We start from the raw sequence: 17891 nt of genomic DNA, 5'->3' as shown, positions 1-17891 counted from the left end.
CATGGAGCCTGGTGCTGAACAGGCTGATGTGACCCCAAAGAGCCCCTTCTGGTGGGCTCAGGGGCTGGCAGAGGGCTCATTTCCACTCTGCTCCGTGAGCATATGGGGGGATTGTCTTTCCACCAGTGGAGGCTGAGCCGTGAGCCGACAGAAGGCATCAGCTGGTGCTGAGTGCTTAATCTGTGTCCTTGGAGCTGAAGTGTTTGCTCCCTACCTGTACAGCATCAGTCATGCCTGGAGCTGGGGGAGAAGGTGTTGGGCTCTGCAGGGAAGCTGTGCCACCGGCAGGGCTTGAAGAGAGAAGCGTTTTGCACGCTCAGGTGCCTGTAACTTGTGTTGTGTGTGAAGCAGCAGAGCAGGTCGGTGGCACTGCCACAGGTGAGGGCCCAGCACTGCACAGCATCACAGATGTGCCCCCCTTCCCTACCCTTAGGGCAGTGGAGAACCCAAAAATTCACATTTCCTCCTGAAGTTTATCAGAAAGGAGGAACTTCCTGGCTGTTTGGGAAAGGCTGTTCCTGGGTAAGGGGCATGGAGAAGGTGTCCATGTCCTCCCTCCATGTGCAGCTCACAGGGAGAGGGGGTGATGAAGCTGCTCTTTGCCTCCCCATGCCCTGCTGCTGGTCTGCTGGGCAGGAATGGGGCTGTGTTCTGCTGTGAATTTGGGCTGCCAGGCAGGAATGGTGCTGTGTTTTCATGTGAATTTGGGCTTCCAGGCAGGAATGGGGCTGTGTTCTGTGAATTTGGGTTGCTGGGCAGGAATGGGGCTGTGTTCTGTGAATTTGGGTTGCTGGGCAGGAATGGGGGCTCGTTGCTGCCTTACCCTGTACTCCCCTGCCGAGCCCTGAAATGCAATCTTCAGCTTAGGACAGGACAGAAAGCAGTCTGATGATCTCTTCTTCGTGCCTTGTTTGCCTGGACTCAGAGGTTCCACATCCACACCTAGCTTCACTACCTGGCTTTTCTGAGCTTTTCTGGTGCCTTGTGGCTGTCAGTCTTCTGTGTGTTGGGAGATACTGGGAAATAAGGTGAGCATGTCCTGAGGGCAGAAGGGAGCCAAGGGGAGGTGCACTGTGAACACGAGGGCTGCTTCAGGGGTTAGTGAAGAATTCAAAGCTTCTTTAGGGTAAGATTAAAACTTCTATGAACCTTAACCCTTCAGGGCCTCTTACAAGCTCTGTCAAGCCATGATCACAGTGCCTTTGACACAAAACCCTGTAACAAGCTGGGATTTATGCTGCTGCTTCTTACCATGGAGAGACAGCACTTACAAGGTTAATTTGCCAGCATCTACTTGTCCAAATCTCCATAATCAGGCAAAACATGATTATGGAGCTGTGTGTCATTAGTACACAATGGCACTTAACTGACTGAGATTGAATTAAAACCCTAATGGAAGAACATCCAACGTAAATAAGAGACAAACAGACCCACTGGTGAATCGTCTATCACTCAGCTTGGATTAGGAGAGCAAGAGCCCAGGGCTGGCCAGAAACAGTAGAAGCAGAGTCATTAAATTGGATATACTGGCTGAGGTTCAGTGCTCTTATTACTGTTAAGCATGCAAGTGTTGGGGCTGTGAGTCCAGTGTAGGCGTGGGCTTCCTGCACTGGCCTTTGAGCTGGAAAAAAACCCAGAGGCTTTGGATTCACTGTGGTGCTGGATGAGTTTTGTCTTTGCTGTGTTCTGCTTTTTTGCAGCAGTTTCATCCAGCAGGTGTCCATGCCTCGAAATTATTTCCAGCAAAAGTAAATCCAAGCATCCATTTTGAGTTGGGTGAAACAATTCCGTGATGTGAAGTGTTTTATTTCACTTCTGGCTGGTTTTGCCTTCCTTTGTGATAACGTCAGAGCAGTGGCTTCCAATCAAAATTTCACTTTGCTTTCGATTTGCCTTTCTTGCGAGTGCATTTTCCAGATCTTTTAAACAAAGCCTCATAAATCATCACTGATGTCATGGTGGGTGTGTTTTCCATGTTCTGTCCTGCGTGCCAGAAGTGCTCAGTCCCCAGGGACAGCCCTGCAGATGGTTTTCCCTGTGGATGTGCTGGGGAAGGAGCTCCCTCTGACAGCAGGACAGGGATCAGAGGCTGCAGGATGCTTTGGAGTGAGCAGCCTGGCAGTGGTTTTGATTGCCAGCTCTGAGGATGGTTATTGCCCTTTCAGCTGTGTCAGGGCTCCTTCTTGTGCAGCTCTGGTTTCGCTCAGTGCTTGCATGCCTGCCATCAAATAAGATGTGACGTGAATATCTGTTGCTGCTCTGGCCCTGGGGAGATGATTATGAACCTCTGGCTTGTGCTTGTGTTGTCAGTGACATTTGAGGTAGGAAGAGCATTAAGTAGTGAAATCTCTGGAGAAAAAGCAGGGAATGAACAAGAAAACAGCAGAAAATGGGCATGGATCATCCAAATCTGTCAGCAGTGTTGATTTTGAAGAGTTTCTTCAAAGTGTTGCTATTAATTTATGCTCCCTGCCAATCTTGTTGCAATTGCCCTGTGTATGGATTTCATCTAGGGGCTAATGACTTTTCACGTGTTTCAGAAATTTGCATTTTAATGGAATAAATGTTACCCATTCCCCCCAAAGCAGTGATTAAAGCCTCTGGGAAGCTTTCCCCAAACCCCCATCAGCTGGAGTGAAGTGTCCAAAGCACCCCTGGTGTATTTAGGTGTGGCAGGGCCCTGAATGTATTTGGTTTCTCATCATGGATAGATCACTTGTTGAGGCAAGGCCTCATCCCTCTCATGGTGGGAGGAATCTCTCTCATGGCTCTAACTCCAGACCCCAAAATCCCCTCGGGGCTCTCCTGGGCCACAGAGTGCAGAGGTTGCACTCGGCCATTGTGAAGCACACGGCAAAAATGGAGACTGTTCCAGCACAACTGAATGAAAATTGTAACTGTGTTAAGTCTCCTTTGGAGCGAAATTGGGGGAAAATTGTGTGCTGGTGCTCTCTGCTGGATAATCCCAGGAAGGCTCTGCTCTCACTGCGGTTACAAGCCAGTGCTGGGCTTGTGGCTCCTGCAGCTCTGCCCACAGCAGTGGGGTGATCTGCCTTGCTTTGGACAGCCCAGGGCTGGCTGAGAGCACGAGCTGTGCCAGGGTGGCTGCTCTGACTCTCCTCTGTCCTTGCCTTGCAGTGTGTTACTTGCTGAAGAGCAACATCAGCCCCGACCTGTGCAATGAGGATGGATTAACTGCGCTGCATCAGGTGAGGCGTGCCAGGAGCTCACCTGCGTCCTCCTGCTGCCCGCTCAGCCAGCCTGGCCAGCTCCAACAGGGACACCTCTTAGATTCCCCTTTTTTTCCTCAGTTAAAGCAGTAAAACTTCACCACACTGTGCTGGCAATCTTGGGGAGCAAACTGAGATCACATCCTTTCCTTGCTGTATCCCAGATTTTATTCAGTGATAATAAGAGCTCAGGGGTCAGGGCTGGACTTCACATGTGAACAGCATTTTCCTTTAATTTCTTAAATTTCCCTTTAATTTTTGTAGGACTGGGCTCTACATTCTCATAGCAGATGAACTCAAATTTAGAGACCTTGGCAATCCATGAGTTTTGAAAGTGATTTAAATAAGTGATGCCCAAGATCCTTGAAGAATCCACTGCTGCTCGTTGTGGGTTCAGGGATTTCCAAAGTCTGTATGGGATGGCAGTAGCTGATCACCAGAGCAATACAGACTTGCTGTAGTGGTGTGTAGGTCTGTGGCCTTCCTTGGAGCCTCTGTGCTGTTTCCATAAGGGTTTTTCTATTCTTTCTCAGGCACGTGGGACTGGCCGTGCCTGGCAGCTGCCGCCTCCACAGCCTCAAACAACAGTGGCGTGGTTGTCACAGGAGCACTCAGGGTTTTCTGGCCACAACTCCCTGCTTTGAATGCTCCCATTGACTTGGGATTTTGGATTCTTTTGCCAGTCGCCTGCTCTCTTCAAAGCTGGATGAATGTTTGTTTAAAAATGCAAACTGGCTCCTGGAAGAACAAAAGGTCCCCACCACCATCACCTCTCCACAGAGATGTTGTCCTGCACTCAGAGAAACACTGACTGCCTCCTTGCTTTCCCAGCCAGGTTCTAAAGCCTGGAGAATCCCACCTTGCCCACTGAGAGGTTGTAAAGGTGCATTGGGAGTTATGATGGGAGCTTTGTATCTGCTGGAATTAACTGAATCCCTGAGCACAGAGAAGCCCCTCAGTGGGCACATTAGCATTCCTTCCAGTGAATGTGACTTCCTTCCACTTCTGTCCTAACTTGGCTGTGTGACAGGCATGACTTTAAGCCCACTTCCATGTACAAATGGTGAACAAAATAGAAATACCTGAAAGGTCCTTGTCACTCAGCTGCTGGAATGCTTGCTGTGTGTTGGAATTCAGCCCTGCACTGTGTGCTGAGCTGTGTGGCTCTGCAGCAGTGAGTGCACAGGCAACAAACAGGCTTCTTGCACAAGAATAAATCTGATTTTAATGCCTTTATCACATGCACATTCATCTCTAGAGGTGAACAAGAGGTGGATCAAAGAGCAAATTCCACCTTCACCAAAGGAAAGAGGTTGAGGCCCTTCTGGCCTGCTGGGCTATATTCTAAATGCAGGAAGGAAGCTATTTTTTTCCAGGAAGCGAAAAGTGCCCTGCAAAGTAGTTCATAATTCTGGGAATCCAATTTGTGCCTCTCCAGATAACTGTGGTAGGTAGGGTGAACTCCTGAGAGTTCACACATCACATGCCAGTGTGTGGGATTTTCCCTAAGAAAAGGGAATGTCAACTTGTCAGCTCATCCCTTGGTATGTGGTTATACTGGTTACATTGAATTTCTGCTATGTTTGCTCTTGAATATGGAAGACCCAGTGGAATGGAAGCTGTGAGCGAGTTTGCTGTTGTTCCCTGCTGGTTCTGCCCCACACCAGAAGGCCCTGGAAATCACCAGTGACCCTTTGGTGTGTCCAGTGCTGGTGTTCTGCCTTTTTGACCTGCTGGTGCTCAATTTGGTGCTTTACTCTGCTGGCGATGCTCCTTGCCAAGCAGAGCAGGATAAAGTCGGTCTCCATGTCCAGGTGCCCTTTATTATTTCACAGCTGAGCAAGTATGAGCCCTCATTTTCCCAAAGTTTAAAAAAACCCAATCTGTCTGCATTTCTTGCTCCCCAGTGCTGCATAGACAACTATGAGGACATTGTCAAGCTCCTCCTCAGCCACGGGGCCAACGTCAATGCCAAGGACAACGAGCTGTGGACTCCTCTGCATGCAGCAGCCACGTGTGGTCATATCAACCTGGTGAAGATCCTCATCCAGCAGTAGGTGGCTTTTTGTGTCTGTCCTTTCTGCAGGTCTGATTCTGCCAACAGCTTCTGTGGATGGAAACTGAGACTGATTAGTACCTTAGGAGGTTGCAGCAGTGGTGATTATTCCCTGCTTTCAGGCTGCTCATGGGAGTCCTTCCTGCTTGGGGGAGAAGTGGGGGAAGGAGGAAGAGCAGAAAGGCTGAGGAGACAATAAAACCCTAGATTGCTAGGCTCAGTTTTGTGAAGCTTCTAGAGACTGGGCCAAAATTTGCCCCTTTTTGCCTGTATTCTGGTGTGTCTGTGTGTGCCCACTGTTGTCAATGGCGGGGTAGAAACAGGAGCAGCCAGCAGGGTCCACCCTGAAGCTCCTAAATACCACCTCAGATCTTCCAGCCCCAGTCAAGCAGACAGCAGTGTAGGAGGGCAGCAGTGTGTTTGTGCAGCTCAGACGCCTGGGTGAACTTGGTGACCTGTCTCTCTGGGTCTTAATTAGTGATCAGTAAATTTCCTGCCATGTTTGATCCCCAGTGGTGACACAGGGTGCTTGACCAAGTCCCTAAAGCTCAAGTCTTTCTAGACTTGCCAGCAAGGAGGAGGAAACCAGGTGTGTTTTGAGCTGTTTGATGAGCACCTGAGGTGCATCCTGCCTGTGTCTGGAGGCCTCTCCTCCCTTCCCCAGAGTGCTGGTGCTTTGGGATTGTTAACCTGCTGCCTTGCACAGCCGTGCCTGCTGCTGCTTCCTCAGGGAGGGAGACTTCAGTGCTGTCATCTGGGAGATGAGCACTGACAGTTTGGCTCTTCTTTGACTGTATAATGAATGAAGGAGAGAAGAGGATGCAGTCAAGCATCCCTTGGAGGATGTTCCCACTTGGGTTAGGAAATTTTGGGATGAGGGTTATGAAAATGGAGTGGATGTGGAACATGGCATTACTGACTCGGGAAGGAGGTGTAGTGTGCTGCCTTTCATCCAGTTCTGGAATTAATCTTCTCCATTCATAGCACCACAGCTTTGCTTCAAATCTTTCTTATCTCATAGGTACCTTGGTGGCATTTGAGCAACTATCAAATCCCAGTTAGTTTTTCCTAAGCATTTATCCCAGTGTTTGGCACTGTCTCCTCTAAGATGTCTGAGGTGTAATTCAGTTTTCCCCTTGCAGTGGAGCAGACCTGTTGGCAGTCAATGCAGATGGCAACATGCCATATGACCTCTGTGAAGATGAGCCAACCCTGGATGTCATTGAGACTTGCATGGCCTACCAAGGTAAGGACACCGAGTTTATGTAAAATACAGAAATGGGTCAATATGGTACTATAAATTACCCTGTTTCTCAGCTCTTGATTTGCCTCTGGAGAAAAGCAGAGGGCTGCTCCTGGCATAATTTCTTGGGACCTGAATCTGTCTGGTTATTCTGATTCCTAAAGATCATGAGGGTGAAGGATGTGGGGTCATATCAGCCAGGATCATGTCTTATTTCCCTCAGCCAGTGGAGAGTTTTACCCAACCTTTCTAACTGGAATTTTAACAGGGATTACCCAGGAGAGGATCAATGAGATGCGAGCTGCTCCGGAGCAGGTGATGATCTGTGACATTCATGACATTCTTGCGACTGGACAGGACCTGAACAGGACTGATGCCCAAGGTGCTACGCTGGTGAGTGAAACTGCAGCAGCTTCTGTTTTGCTTTCCTTCAGCCCAGGGGTTATGAAACCTGTCCTGGAGCAGGAGTTATACAAAATCAGCAGGTGCAAGTCACTGAGAGGAGAAATCCCATAGAACATAACACATCTGCTAACCTGCAGGGAGCTGGGCCTGAAGGACCTCCCAGTAACCTCCTGCTTCTCATGGGCTGATTTGGCTCCTGTGGAGGAGATGTGAGAGCCCTCTGCTTTCCATGAGAGCAGGATGAGTGATGAGAACCCTGGAGACTTCCTCCCTCCTTCTGCTTTGTGTGGGGTCTAGCTCACAGAGTCAGTGGCCGCTGTGTTTGTTCTCACTGGGTGGCACCTGCCCTGGGCAGAGGTGATCACCCAGGACAAGAACAGCACAAAGCAAGCTGGCATCTGATTTGTCTGGACAGGGACTGAGATGGCTGAACAATCCTAGCTCTTTGTACCCCACAAATGTGTCTCCTAAACTGTGTCTAACAGCAGTCCCAGCTTAGGGAAAGTTCAGTAATGTGGTAATGTGTGTTGGGAATTTCATACAACCATGGCCATTTAATGCTTGAGTCCAGATATATCTGATATACAGGCACTTGGTTCATTGTTTGAGGGCCAGGCCATGGCAGTGCATTCCAGTTTCTTAATCTAAATGTCATTTTTAGCATTTACCAGACATGTAAGGGGAGGGCAGGCTCCCTCGAAGGTGAGCTTGGATGATTGAAGTTTTTATTGCAGCTTATTTTTTAATGCATTTTTTCCTTTAACAGGGATTATATACATACATTTAAGCAGACCTCTTGCCTCCCCCTTTCGTATCATCCCCAACTGATTCCTTATTAATTCATGTGGCCTCTAGAAAGTGGCATAAAATGTATGTAGAAATTAATTGAGTTGCCAGAAAGCATCAGAGTTTATTTCCAGATGAAGTTTTAACTCCGTGTGATGGCATCCTCATGAAAATTTTTTGAAAAGAAGCTTTGATTCTCCCCTTTAACACAACTGAAGTAGCAGGAGCTCTGAGTGGAATTAATCCCTTCAGAGCAGTGCATGGGTCAATGTTTGATGCAAGAGCAGACTGCAGTTATGAAAATCTTCAGAGACATGAAGTTGGAGGACTAAAAAAGACCATTATTGATTGTCTTCAAAGCGGTGGCTGTAGTTGGAAGCCAATATCTGAAAAATCATATTCCCTTTAGTTAAAGTAGCCAAGGTTTAAAATGTTTTTGACTTTTAAATGGTGAAAATAATTATAGTGTGATTGGAAGTGCAATTGCACAGAGTCCTGACTAAAGCAGGCTGTAAATTTGATTCAGAAAAATCACATCCACAGCACTTTAGTGGGGAAGAGGAGATGTTCTTCTGGCATGAGAAATGCAGAACTTACAGTGGATGGTGTTCTGCATTGCAGGCACATGTTTTGATGGTGCTTTCCCTACAAATTGAGAAGCACTTAAAAGCCCTTGATTTAAAATGGGAATACATTATTTTTCTCATCCATATATCTAAGTTATTCTAACTGTTAAACAATTTCCTCTCCAAACAGAATTACATGCAGGCAATACTGAGCTGTAGTAACAGGAATGACCTGCTCTTGACCTGGTGCCATCTGCCCAGTGTGAAATGTGCTGCCTGGCCAGCTCTAGGCTCAACCATTATCCAAGAAAATCCTCTGAAACTTGGTGTATAAAACCATTTGTGGTCCTTGCAGGTGGCTCATGCTCTGTTCCTTATCTCCTAGCTGCATATAGCTGCAGCCAATGGCTATCTGCATGCAGCTGAAGTGCTCCTTGACCAGGGGGCAAGCCTGGATGTGAAGGACTGGGATGGCTGGGAACCTCTGCATGCTGCTGCTTTTTGGGGCCAGGTAAGGATTTTGCTGTAGTTGTTGTGTGTGAGGGTGGCATTTCTTTCTGTTTGGGCCAACTGTGGAGTACTCTGCAAATGAAATAAACCTGCACTAGGGCTGGGCTGTCTGGACAGCATCAGAGGAGATCCCATGGGCTCTTAAAAGAACTGGTTGCTGAGAAATTTCAGTCAGAGCATGCCTGTGCAGGTGGATGGTGGGAACAGTGTTTGACATCACACACCAGAGGTACTTGGGGCGAGTTGAACCCATCTGCCATTGCCTCTCATCTTATTCCAGCCTTTCAGCTTTAGGGAGGAAAGCCTAAATTGCCTCAAATGCCTCTATATCTTGGCTTTCTTTCCATTCTTCAGATGCAGATGGCTGAATTGCTCGTGTCCCATGGGGCTAGTTTGAGTGCCAGGACATCTTTGGATGAGATGCCAATAGGTGAGTTTATGAAGCTTAAAGAAAGAAATGGCTAAGAAATGGCTGGAGTCCTCATGTGGTGCTTTCAGAAGCATTAACGTCATTTTTTAGGTATCTTTTTAGAATCGAAGTTTATTTAACAGGGACTGAAGTTTTGAAGCACCTACTTTACTACAGAAAGTTCTTTTTCCTGCTCATAAAAAGAAGGAAGAAGACATTTCTCAAGCACCAAGTCTTCCTGCTGCGTGTTTCCTATGTTATCCCTTGTGCTTGGGAGCCCCCCTGCTGTTTTGTGCAGCCCTAAGACCTGGGTGTCTAATTAGGAAGGCACAATTAGTAACATGGTGTTAATGAGAACCCTCTGACAAAGGGCTTGGTCTGTGTGTGCCATAGATCTGTGTGAAGAGGAGGAATTCAAGGTGCTGCTTCTGGAGCTGAAACACAAACACGATGTGATCATGAAGTCTCAGATGAGGCATAAATCCTCCCTGAGCCGCAGGACCTCCAGCACGGGCAGCCGGGGGTGAGTTGTGCTGTTCCCTGCAGGTCACTGGGGCACTGGCCTGGCCACCCAGGTGTGGCTGCAGAGCACCCTGAGGCTGGTGAGAACCACCCTTCTGTCCTGTCTGAATGAACTTGTGAAAGGCAGGAGCTCACTTCAGTTGCTGAAAGCAGAGCTCCTTTGGAGAGTGGCTTTTTCCCTAGGAAGGGGTGCTAATTCTTGGGGGGAAAACACAAAAACAATAGTTTTGTGCTGGTGTGGTTTAAGGACTGGCCTGAGCACAGGACCAAATGGTAAGAATTTACCCTGTTAAAACACTGAAACTGGTGTTGGAAATCAGTGCTTCAAGTGGATTAACTTGAGCTTTTCAGGAGTGTGTCACATGGCCAAGATGCAGTGCTGAGACACAGTTTGCAGAGGTCTTTATAAGATGTTTACTAGACACCAAAGCAGTCCTTGCCACCACAAAGCTCCCTAAACAGCCCATGGGCCATTTCCCTCTACATTTACTGCACTGGTTGCAGAATAGGTCCATAAGGTGACCTGCATGAGCTCTACCACAGATTTGCAGTGCCAGTTTGGAGCTCCATAAAATTCCTCCCACCTTCAGCATCCACCCCAGTGCCTTGGCTTTGTGTGGGTGCCAGGAAGCTGAATCCACGTTCCATTCCAGAGGGAGAGGCTGTGGAGTGTGAGGAGGAGGAGGAGGAGGTGAGAAGAGCTACAGGCTAAGAGGAAATGTCATGTCCTGCTCACAGCTTTGATGCCCCTTGTCCCTGTCCCACAGGAAGGTGGTGAGGAGGGCCAGCCTTTCGGACAGGACAAACCTCTACAGGAAGGAGTGCGAGAAGGAGGCCATGGTGTGGCAGCAACTGGGGGCAGCAGAAGAAGGAAGAAACTCAGGTCTCATTGGAGAAATCGGGGAGACTCGGTCTGACCAGGAGAATACAGACCCTGTAAGGAATCTCTGGTGGGAGTCACTGCGGAGGGCTGGTGGTGCAGGTTCAGTAGCAGCAGGTGGAAGGTGGCTGAAAAATTTGTAGGCCTCATCCATCAGGTGTAAGCAAAAGACCAAATTCTCATCTGGTATAAAGTGGGATGTCTCACTCAAGTGGAAAGCCTGTTTTGGATTTACAGCTGCATACATAGTTTTGAGGTAAAAATGAACCAGGATGCTCAAAAAAAATACTGTGTGCCTTTCATTCTAAAGGTCACAAACTGGTAAGCACAAAAGAATTGTAAACTTGCTTTGCAGTTACTTTTTTAAAATTAAATTTAAATTATTAATTATTAAATTATGTTATATAGGTAAGCATATTTTTTTTTGTGTGTGTGTGAGGCCTTCCAAGTTAAGGTTCCATGTCCTATTTGGGAAAGAGTTCCTGGTTGGGGCTCGCAGCATTAGTGGGGGAATTCAGTGTTTGTGCTGCAGCACCTGTCTGGTAGAAAGGCTGAGTGTGAGCAGACTTAGCAGGGTGTCACAGGGATGAACCCTGCTATGGGGAATGGGGGAAAATGCTCTTTCCTGTCTTGCTGTTACAGAATTCAGTGCTGGAGAACTCCGCCCTCCTCCCGGAGCTAGCGAACAAAAGCACCCAGTGCGACAGCGAGATCCCGCTGCAGAACGGACTGATGGCATCTGCCAGCCCTTACCAGTACCCCTTCTCCAACGGGGACATTTGGAGCATGCACGCTGACCCCGAGAGTAACCCCGGGCACGTGCTGCCCTACGGCAGCCCCGCGCTGCCCGAGGCCCCGCAGCTCTGGGGCACCTACAAGGAGCACAACCACCAAACGCTGTCGGAACTGAAGCGGCAGCGAGCTGCAGCCAAACTGCTCCAGCACCCCTTCCTCAGCACCCACTTCAGCGCCGGCGTGGCGGGAGTTGCTGAGAGCGTGGGCGAGCCCAAGTCGCACTTAATCGAATCCAGGACTTCTCCCTACAGTTCCAATGGGACCCCAGTGTATTACACAGTGTCCAGTGGTGATCCACCCCTCTTGAAATTCAAAGCTCCCATGGAGGAAATGGAAGAGAAGGTGCACGGGTGCTGCAGGATTTCCTAGTCCGGCCTGTGTCTCACCCCAGAGGAAACGAGACGTGGGTGGGCTGGTTGGATCCGTCGCAGTGGCCAGGTTGTTTGCATTCCAAAGGGAGAATTTGGTTATGGACATCCTGACTGTGGCAGCCTTGTTCATCTCGAATTGTACTTTACCCTGCCAATTACTTCCATTGCAGCTGGATGAGTAATGCAGGTGGAGCAAGGCTCTTAGGAGAGGAAGGGATGCACATCAATACGATGTCAAAGGAGTCTCCTTAGCCTTGCTCCCTGGGGAATAAAGTATGGTGTGCTGCCTCCCCATCCTTGGTAAGTCATGAGATGCCTTGGAACAAGGAAAGGATCTGAATTCAAATCTTTGTGTCTGAGCCTCTTGCTGTAAGTCACCGAGCAGCTGGAGGGTGACAGTTCAGACCTGTGTTTTCACTTTTGGGTGATGCACATATCCTGGAGGGGAGGTCAGCCCCTGCATGAGGTTTGCAAGAGTGGACAGAGTTGTTTTCCACACAGCTGGATCCAGCACTTCCAGGGCTGGAGCAACAAGCAAGCACAGATGCTGCACTTAGGAAGTTTGCAAGGCGTTACCTCCTTGCAGTGACAGCTCACCATCACAAACTGTGCACTGGCTGGGTCCTGTTCTGCTCCTGTCAGCTCGTCACTGCAGACTGCCATCAGGTTTGAAGCAGAACTTTTCCTGGAACAGGCTTCACTCAATAGGCTTTAAAACTGATGTTGCAATAAAGGGGCCCTGGCAATAGAATTTTACTGCAATAAAATACTGACAAAGGTCTATATTGGAATAAGTAATTTAAAAAACTTATTTGTACTATTTAGACTCCTAATTTGTTAAAACTGAAAAGACTTTTGTTGATCTCACTTTCCTATTGATTCTGTTTGTTTACTCTGTACGCTCAACACAGATACTAGGGGCAATATGCTTTGTGTTCTGATTTTTTCTGGATTTCCAGAACCACAGGGCTCAGGAGGGATGTGAAGGAAAGGCTTGCCAACACTAACCTAGGAACGCCATGGAAGCATTTCTAATCCCATAGATGTGACAGCACTTGCATTAACCTGCAGTCTTTGGCTGAGAAATAACTTTAACCATTGCTGTGGTAGTTGAACACTGCAGCAGGACAGGAGATGCTTTGTTCTGGTTTCCAGCTCCCTTGCTGAAGCTGTCAGCAGTGGGCAGCAGCTGGCAGAGGAAGGTTTAATGGCCCCTGTGTCTGTGGGGGTTTCCTGACACCATCAGTATTTAACAAAGCCTCTCTGCTGTGGAGCAGCTGCAGCACCAACACTGTGTCTTGGTGTACTCATGTGAGCTCTGACAGCCCACCTGGCAAACACTGGCACAGGGTAACCTGGGGGTTTAGCACTGGCTTTGCAGCAAGTTCAGGCTTTGTATACGTGGGGGAGGTGTGAGGACAGTGTGGGACAGCTCTGAGGAGCTGGCCACACTTCAGTTGTATTTAAGAAGTAACTGTAAATCTTTAACTCCTCTGCACAGAGGGGCTGTCACACACATTAACTGTTTGCCTGCATGAATATGTGTCTTCTTGGGCAGCTTAAAACTCTGAGGACATAAACCTGTTTGGGTCTCTGTAAGCCATCAGTGGATTAAATCTAGCTCACGTAGTTGTGCTTCAGCCAAGCAACAGCAAATGCAGCTTCCACCCATCTTCCTTTTATCTGGCACCTGTTAGACATCAATATTCCCCTTCACATGTACTCTCCCTCTGTGGGGATCCTCACAGCCTTAACTTTTTTCTAGGCTATAAAAAATTGATTGAGGCTGCCAGTGACTGTTAAGTGCTACCCTCTGCCCCCCATCAGATCCACCCATTGCTGGGGCTGCATACATTCCCATACAGGGCTCTCCTCGAGGCAGCAGAGGTGGCTGTGTGTCACCACCACTGCCACGCTGTGCAGGACACACCTTGGACCTGTGAGCTACCAGGCTGATAATTTAATGGTTTGAACTGTATGAAAGAATTCTCTTTCCTCGCCAGTTTTAGGTGCAAACTAGAAAATGGTAGCAGTTGATCTGGTTTGCTTAAAACCCCAGTTCTGCTAAAGACAGAGTTCAAAGCAGAGAAGTTGAAGGCTCCCTCCATTGTTGAAACATATGCTAATTATAGGACTAGAAAATGCTTCTTCTGCTTGACCTTAAGGGATTTTAAAGTCATTCTCTAGTAGTAATAGGGTGATTTGGTAACTGGAAAGACTTTACTGCATGCATGCATCCATACTGTGGTTAACAGTGGATCTTTAATTACCTTGAGTAAATTATTCTGGGATAACACCAATTGTGGCCTGGCTACTACAGAACAGGGGAGATGATCTTTCAGGTGCCTCTCTTCTCCCATGGTGGAGAGGTTTGTCACTCCACATCCATCCTAATGAGATCTCTGAGCTCACTCTAAGAAATTTTGGTGCCGCTATCTACTGGGTTGTATATGGTGCAAAATTTGGGCCCAGATGTTGCCTTCCCTCCCAGCAAAGGAGGAGTAGGGCCCTTTTCCTTCTCAGAGCAACTTTGTGCTAGCAAGTGTATTGAACCCTGCCTAATTGCAAGGAAGTGGAGATCACGAATGCAATAGTGTAAAGTAGTTTGAGGCTTGCTTTCATTGAGAGCTGTTAATACATTAGAACTGCAGGAAACAAGTCCATTTTAGACAAACAGCTCTTTGGCTTCCATTGGTATTTCACATAAGTAAAACTCTGGGAACTCATCATCCTACTGTGAAGTCTCGTGGTGTCTGATCAAATGTAATCAATTCTTAATCAGACAGGAGAGTTATTAACAGTAAGGGGCAGTAATGGATAAATCTTTCAGGATGTGTCTCACAGCCCTGCCAAGTACTGACCTACCACTGGCTTTGGGCTGAAATTGCACCAGGGCATGAGCTGGAAGGCTGTTGAAGAATGGCCTGGAATGGATTCATGCTTCTGTGTGGTGACATTTGGGATATAGTGGTCACTGCCTGTGGAGCACTGGCAGAGCTGTTGGTTGTAGGTCTGGGATGAGGGATTCTGTAAGGTGGATAATTAACCTGCTTCTGGTGAACTATTTTGTGCAGAAAAACAGGCTATTGGAGGAATAAAAACCACATAGATTCTCTTACACAGGCATTGTAACAGCCTACCTCTAGGAATAACACTTTGCACTGTAAAATTTAGCAGTGTTGCAATAGTGGGTTTTTGATATCTGTGTGTTTTAAAGGCCATCCCAGAGGAAAGCTCTAAGGTAGAGAGCAGAGGACACTTGGCTGTTTCATTGGATCTTAATGTGGCTAAAAAGCTGTAGAACGTAGAAATCATGTTGTGACTGGCATATCTTAGTTTATTAGAGGAGCATTTGAGGTTTTTATGATATACTGAATGGTTTTAAGATCAATAAATATCTAATTACAGATTCAAGGCCAGATTAGAGTCACTGTTCAGTTACCAGGGAGAAAAATGTTGTATTGTTCATAGAGACTGTGCAAAGATCTGAGAATGTGGATGTACTGACAGGTCTGTTGCAGGCAGAGCTGCACAGGAATAACCCTTCCCCTCACAACATTTTCCTGTGTGCTGAATTTGTACCGTTTCTAGCAAACTAAGTGGTTGATGGGAGAAGCTTTACATTCCACGTTGAAAGAAATTTGTTAGATGGAGAAAAAGGTGTCTTACAAAACAATGTGTGTACTTTAGTGAGCTCAGCCAAGGAAGCCCCAGCACAGCAATGTTAGATAAGGGCTTGAGTCTCATTGCTGGGATGTGTTTGGAATCAGACCTGGATCTGTGTTTCACATACCACATGATGTGATTTCAGCCCACCTAATTTCACTTCTTTGGTGCTCCTGAATCTTAAAACCCTCCCAGTTTTGGGAAGAACTGACTCTAGCTGATGTGATTCTGTGCCATCTTGGAGGTGTGGTTGAAGAACCACCTGGATGAGGAACTCCTGGTAGGGATGGAGAAGAGCATGGCAGGGCAATAGCAATAATGACTCAGTGCAATACTCGGTGGAGGCAGTGAATTCTCAAGTTTATTGAGCAGGGTCTTCATGGGGTTGAAATCCCTTAAAAGCTCCCAAATGACATTACAACTTCTTTCTAGTGTCCTTTTTTCTTCAGTCTTGGAGCTGTGATTACCCACATCATCCCTGCTGAAACTAAATCAGTTACCATGGAGAAGGGAATATCCTGAGAAAGCAATAGCACTGGTCTCCAGTGAGCTGTGGATGAACTGTTGTCTGTCTGCTAAAGGTTTCTCCCTACACCTGGGTTATTTCTGTGCCTTATACTTGCTAAAGGTAACTCGTTTCTTCTTCTCTGGAAGGTTTCTGGTGACTATACAGTTCTTGCTGATCTTTAACTTGGAGACTTTTGCAAGGGGATAACAGTTCAGAGCATGGCAGATTTTGACATTATTATTTACTCCTTATTTCTCTCATGATCAGCACTTCTCTGTTCCTAAATACACAGAAAGGAAATGCACAGGAGCTTCATTGTATTTTGACAAATCCCATTGACTACTTTGGTATGTCAGTTCTCTGCTGGCAGAATCCAGAACACACTTGCAGCAGCAAGGTCTCACCTCTTACACCTTTACACATTTACATTTTTTGTTTTGTTTTGCCTGTGGATGTGCAACAGAACAGTTCTCCCTGGTTGTTCTTCACCTTAATTCTGTTTTCATGTTGGCCAAACTGGTAATGGACTTCTCAGTTCCCTCACACAGTTTGAGTACCACTGGGCTCTCTGGGAAACATCTGCCATGGCACAATTATGACCTAGAATGTTTTGCCATGTTTCAGCCGTGGAAGCTGTAGTAGAGGAGACTCTGCTCGTGATACCTGATCCCAAAGCTACACCAATGCAATGGTCTCCACCCGCAGCTGGAGGGGAGATACGGGTTTTTAAACAGTGCAGATGCAGCCTTAGTATTGCCACCACAATGTCTTCAGCCTTTAGATTGCGGTGTGAGGTTGCAGGAGTGTGGATAACCCTGGAGCAGGCGGGACTGCTGTGTGTACAGGACAGTAAGAGATGATGGCAAGCCTTCTGCAATAACTCGTAATTCCATTGATCAGTAGTAAACAATGTACAAAATAAAACTTGATGAAATGTATTTTATGTGAAGAAAAAAAAATAATGTAAGAACTGTATATTGTATTAGCAGCTTTGTGTATAAAATGGCATTTTGGCAATCAGAGTCTAATATATTTAAAACTTTTTTTAAAAAAGGATATTTGATATTGTATGGAATTGACTTTATTGCTACTGTAAGTATGAAGATGGTTTCTTAACTTGTTGAAGCAATGCATAAAATCTTAAACTTTATGTAAACTCATGCCAAAAGCATATGTTTGACAGTATTAGCACCTGACTCAGTGTCTTTAATAGAGAGATTGAATTTTTTAATTTAAAAATTATATTAAATTTCTTTTAATAATACAAAAATGCCACTGAGGGTTTTTTGTTGTTGTTTTTGTTTTAGGTTTTTTTTTTAAATTGGTTTAAGTTTTGGCACTCTGTTAAATACCTCTGTCTCTCAGCTGTGTACAGCCAGGGGACGTCAAGCAGAAGAAATCTAGGCAGTGGATGGGTGTAACTTTTTGTTTCAAATGCAGAGCTCAGGAAGCGTTTGGACAATATTGTCAAGGCCATGGTGGGACTCTTGGTGCTGTACTGTGCACGGCCGGAAATCGGACTTTGATGAGGCTTGGGGATCCCTTCCAGCACAGAATATTCTGTGATTCTGTGAAGTGGCGGCAGCTGGAGCTGGAGACAAACCGCAAAGTCAAAGCTGTGCCTGCTTTCCGTGGCAGTGCTCAAGGCTTTAGCTCCGGCACTTGTTAGCAAGCATCCTTACCATCGCCTTTCTCGGAGGGGTTTAATTCTGTTCAGGGCAAAAACTCCGCGATTCCTGCCCGTCCCCTGAAGGCGGGCAGGGCTGGGACAGGGCTGGGGCAGGGCTGGGGCAGGGCTGGGGCAGGGCTGGGGCAGGGCTGGGACAGGGCTGGGGCAGGGCTGGGGCAGGGCTGGGGCAGAGCTGGGGCAGGGCTGGGGCAGGGCTGGGGCAGAGCTGGGGCAGGGCTGGGGCAGGGCTGGGGCAGGGCTGGGGCAGGGCTGGG

General features: G+C 47.3%; 1 protein-coding gene across 5 annotated transcripts in view; it reads left to right on the top strand.

Annotated features, from left to right (window-relative positions):
* Nucleotides 1-17217, top strand: part of PPP1R16B (protein phosphatase 1 regulatory subunit 16B) — a 58620-nt gene extending 41403 nt beyond the window's left edge. For all 5 annotated transcript variants that reach the window (XM_086853309.1, XM_086853310.1, XM_086853311.1 and 2 more), the window contains 9 exons: nt 3139-3209; nt 5138-5283; nt 6429-6532; nt 6798-6922; nt 8672-8797; nt 9151-9226; nt 9599-9728; nt 10495-10663; nt 11250-17217. In XM_086853309.1, the coding sequence (XP_086709435.1) occupies nt 3139-3209; nt 5138-5283; nt 6429-6532; nt 6798-6922; nt 8672-8797; nt 9151-9226; nt 9599-9728; nt 10495-10663; nt 11250-11771 (1469 nt within the window). In that variant the 3' untranslated portion in view covers nt 11772-17217. The remainder of the gene's footprint in view (nt 1-3138; nt 3210-5137; nt 5284-6428; nt 6533-6797; nt 6923-8671; nt 8798-9150; nt 9227-9598; nt 9729-10494; nt 10664-11249) is intronic.
* The last annotated feature ends 674 nt before the right edge of the window (nt 17218-17891 follow it).

This window comes from Cyanistes caeruleus, chromosome 16 (assembly GCF_971803275.1).
Source record: "Cyanistes caeruleus chromosome 16, bCyaCae1.hap1.1, whole genome shotgun sequence".
In the NCBI taxonomy this organism is placed as follows: Eukaryota; Metazoa; Chordata; class Aves; order Passeriformes; family Paridae; genus Cyanistes; species Cyanistes caeruleus.
This window is presented reverse-complemented; position numbering and strand designations above follow the sequence as displayed.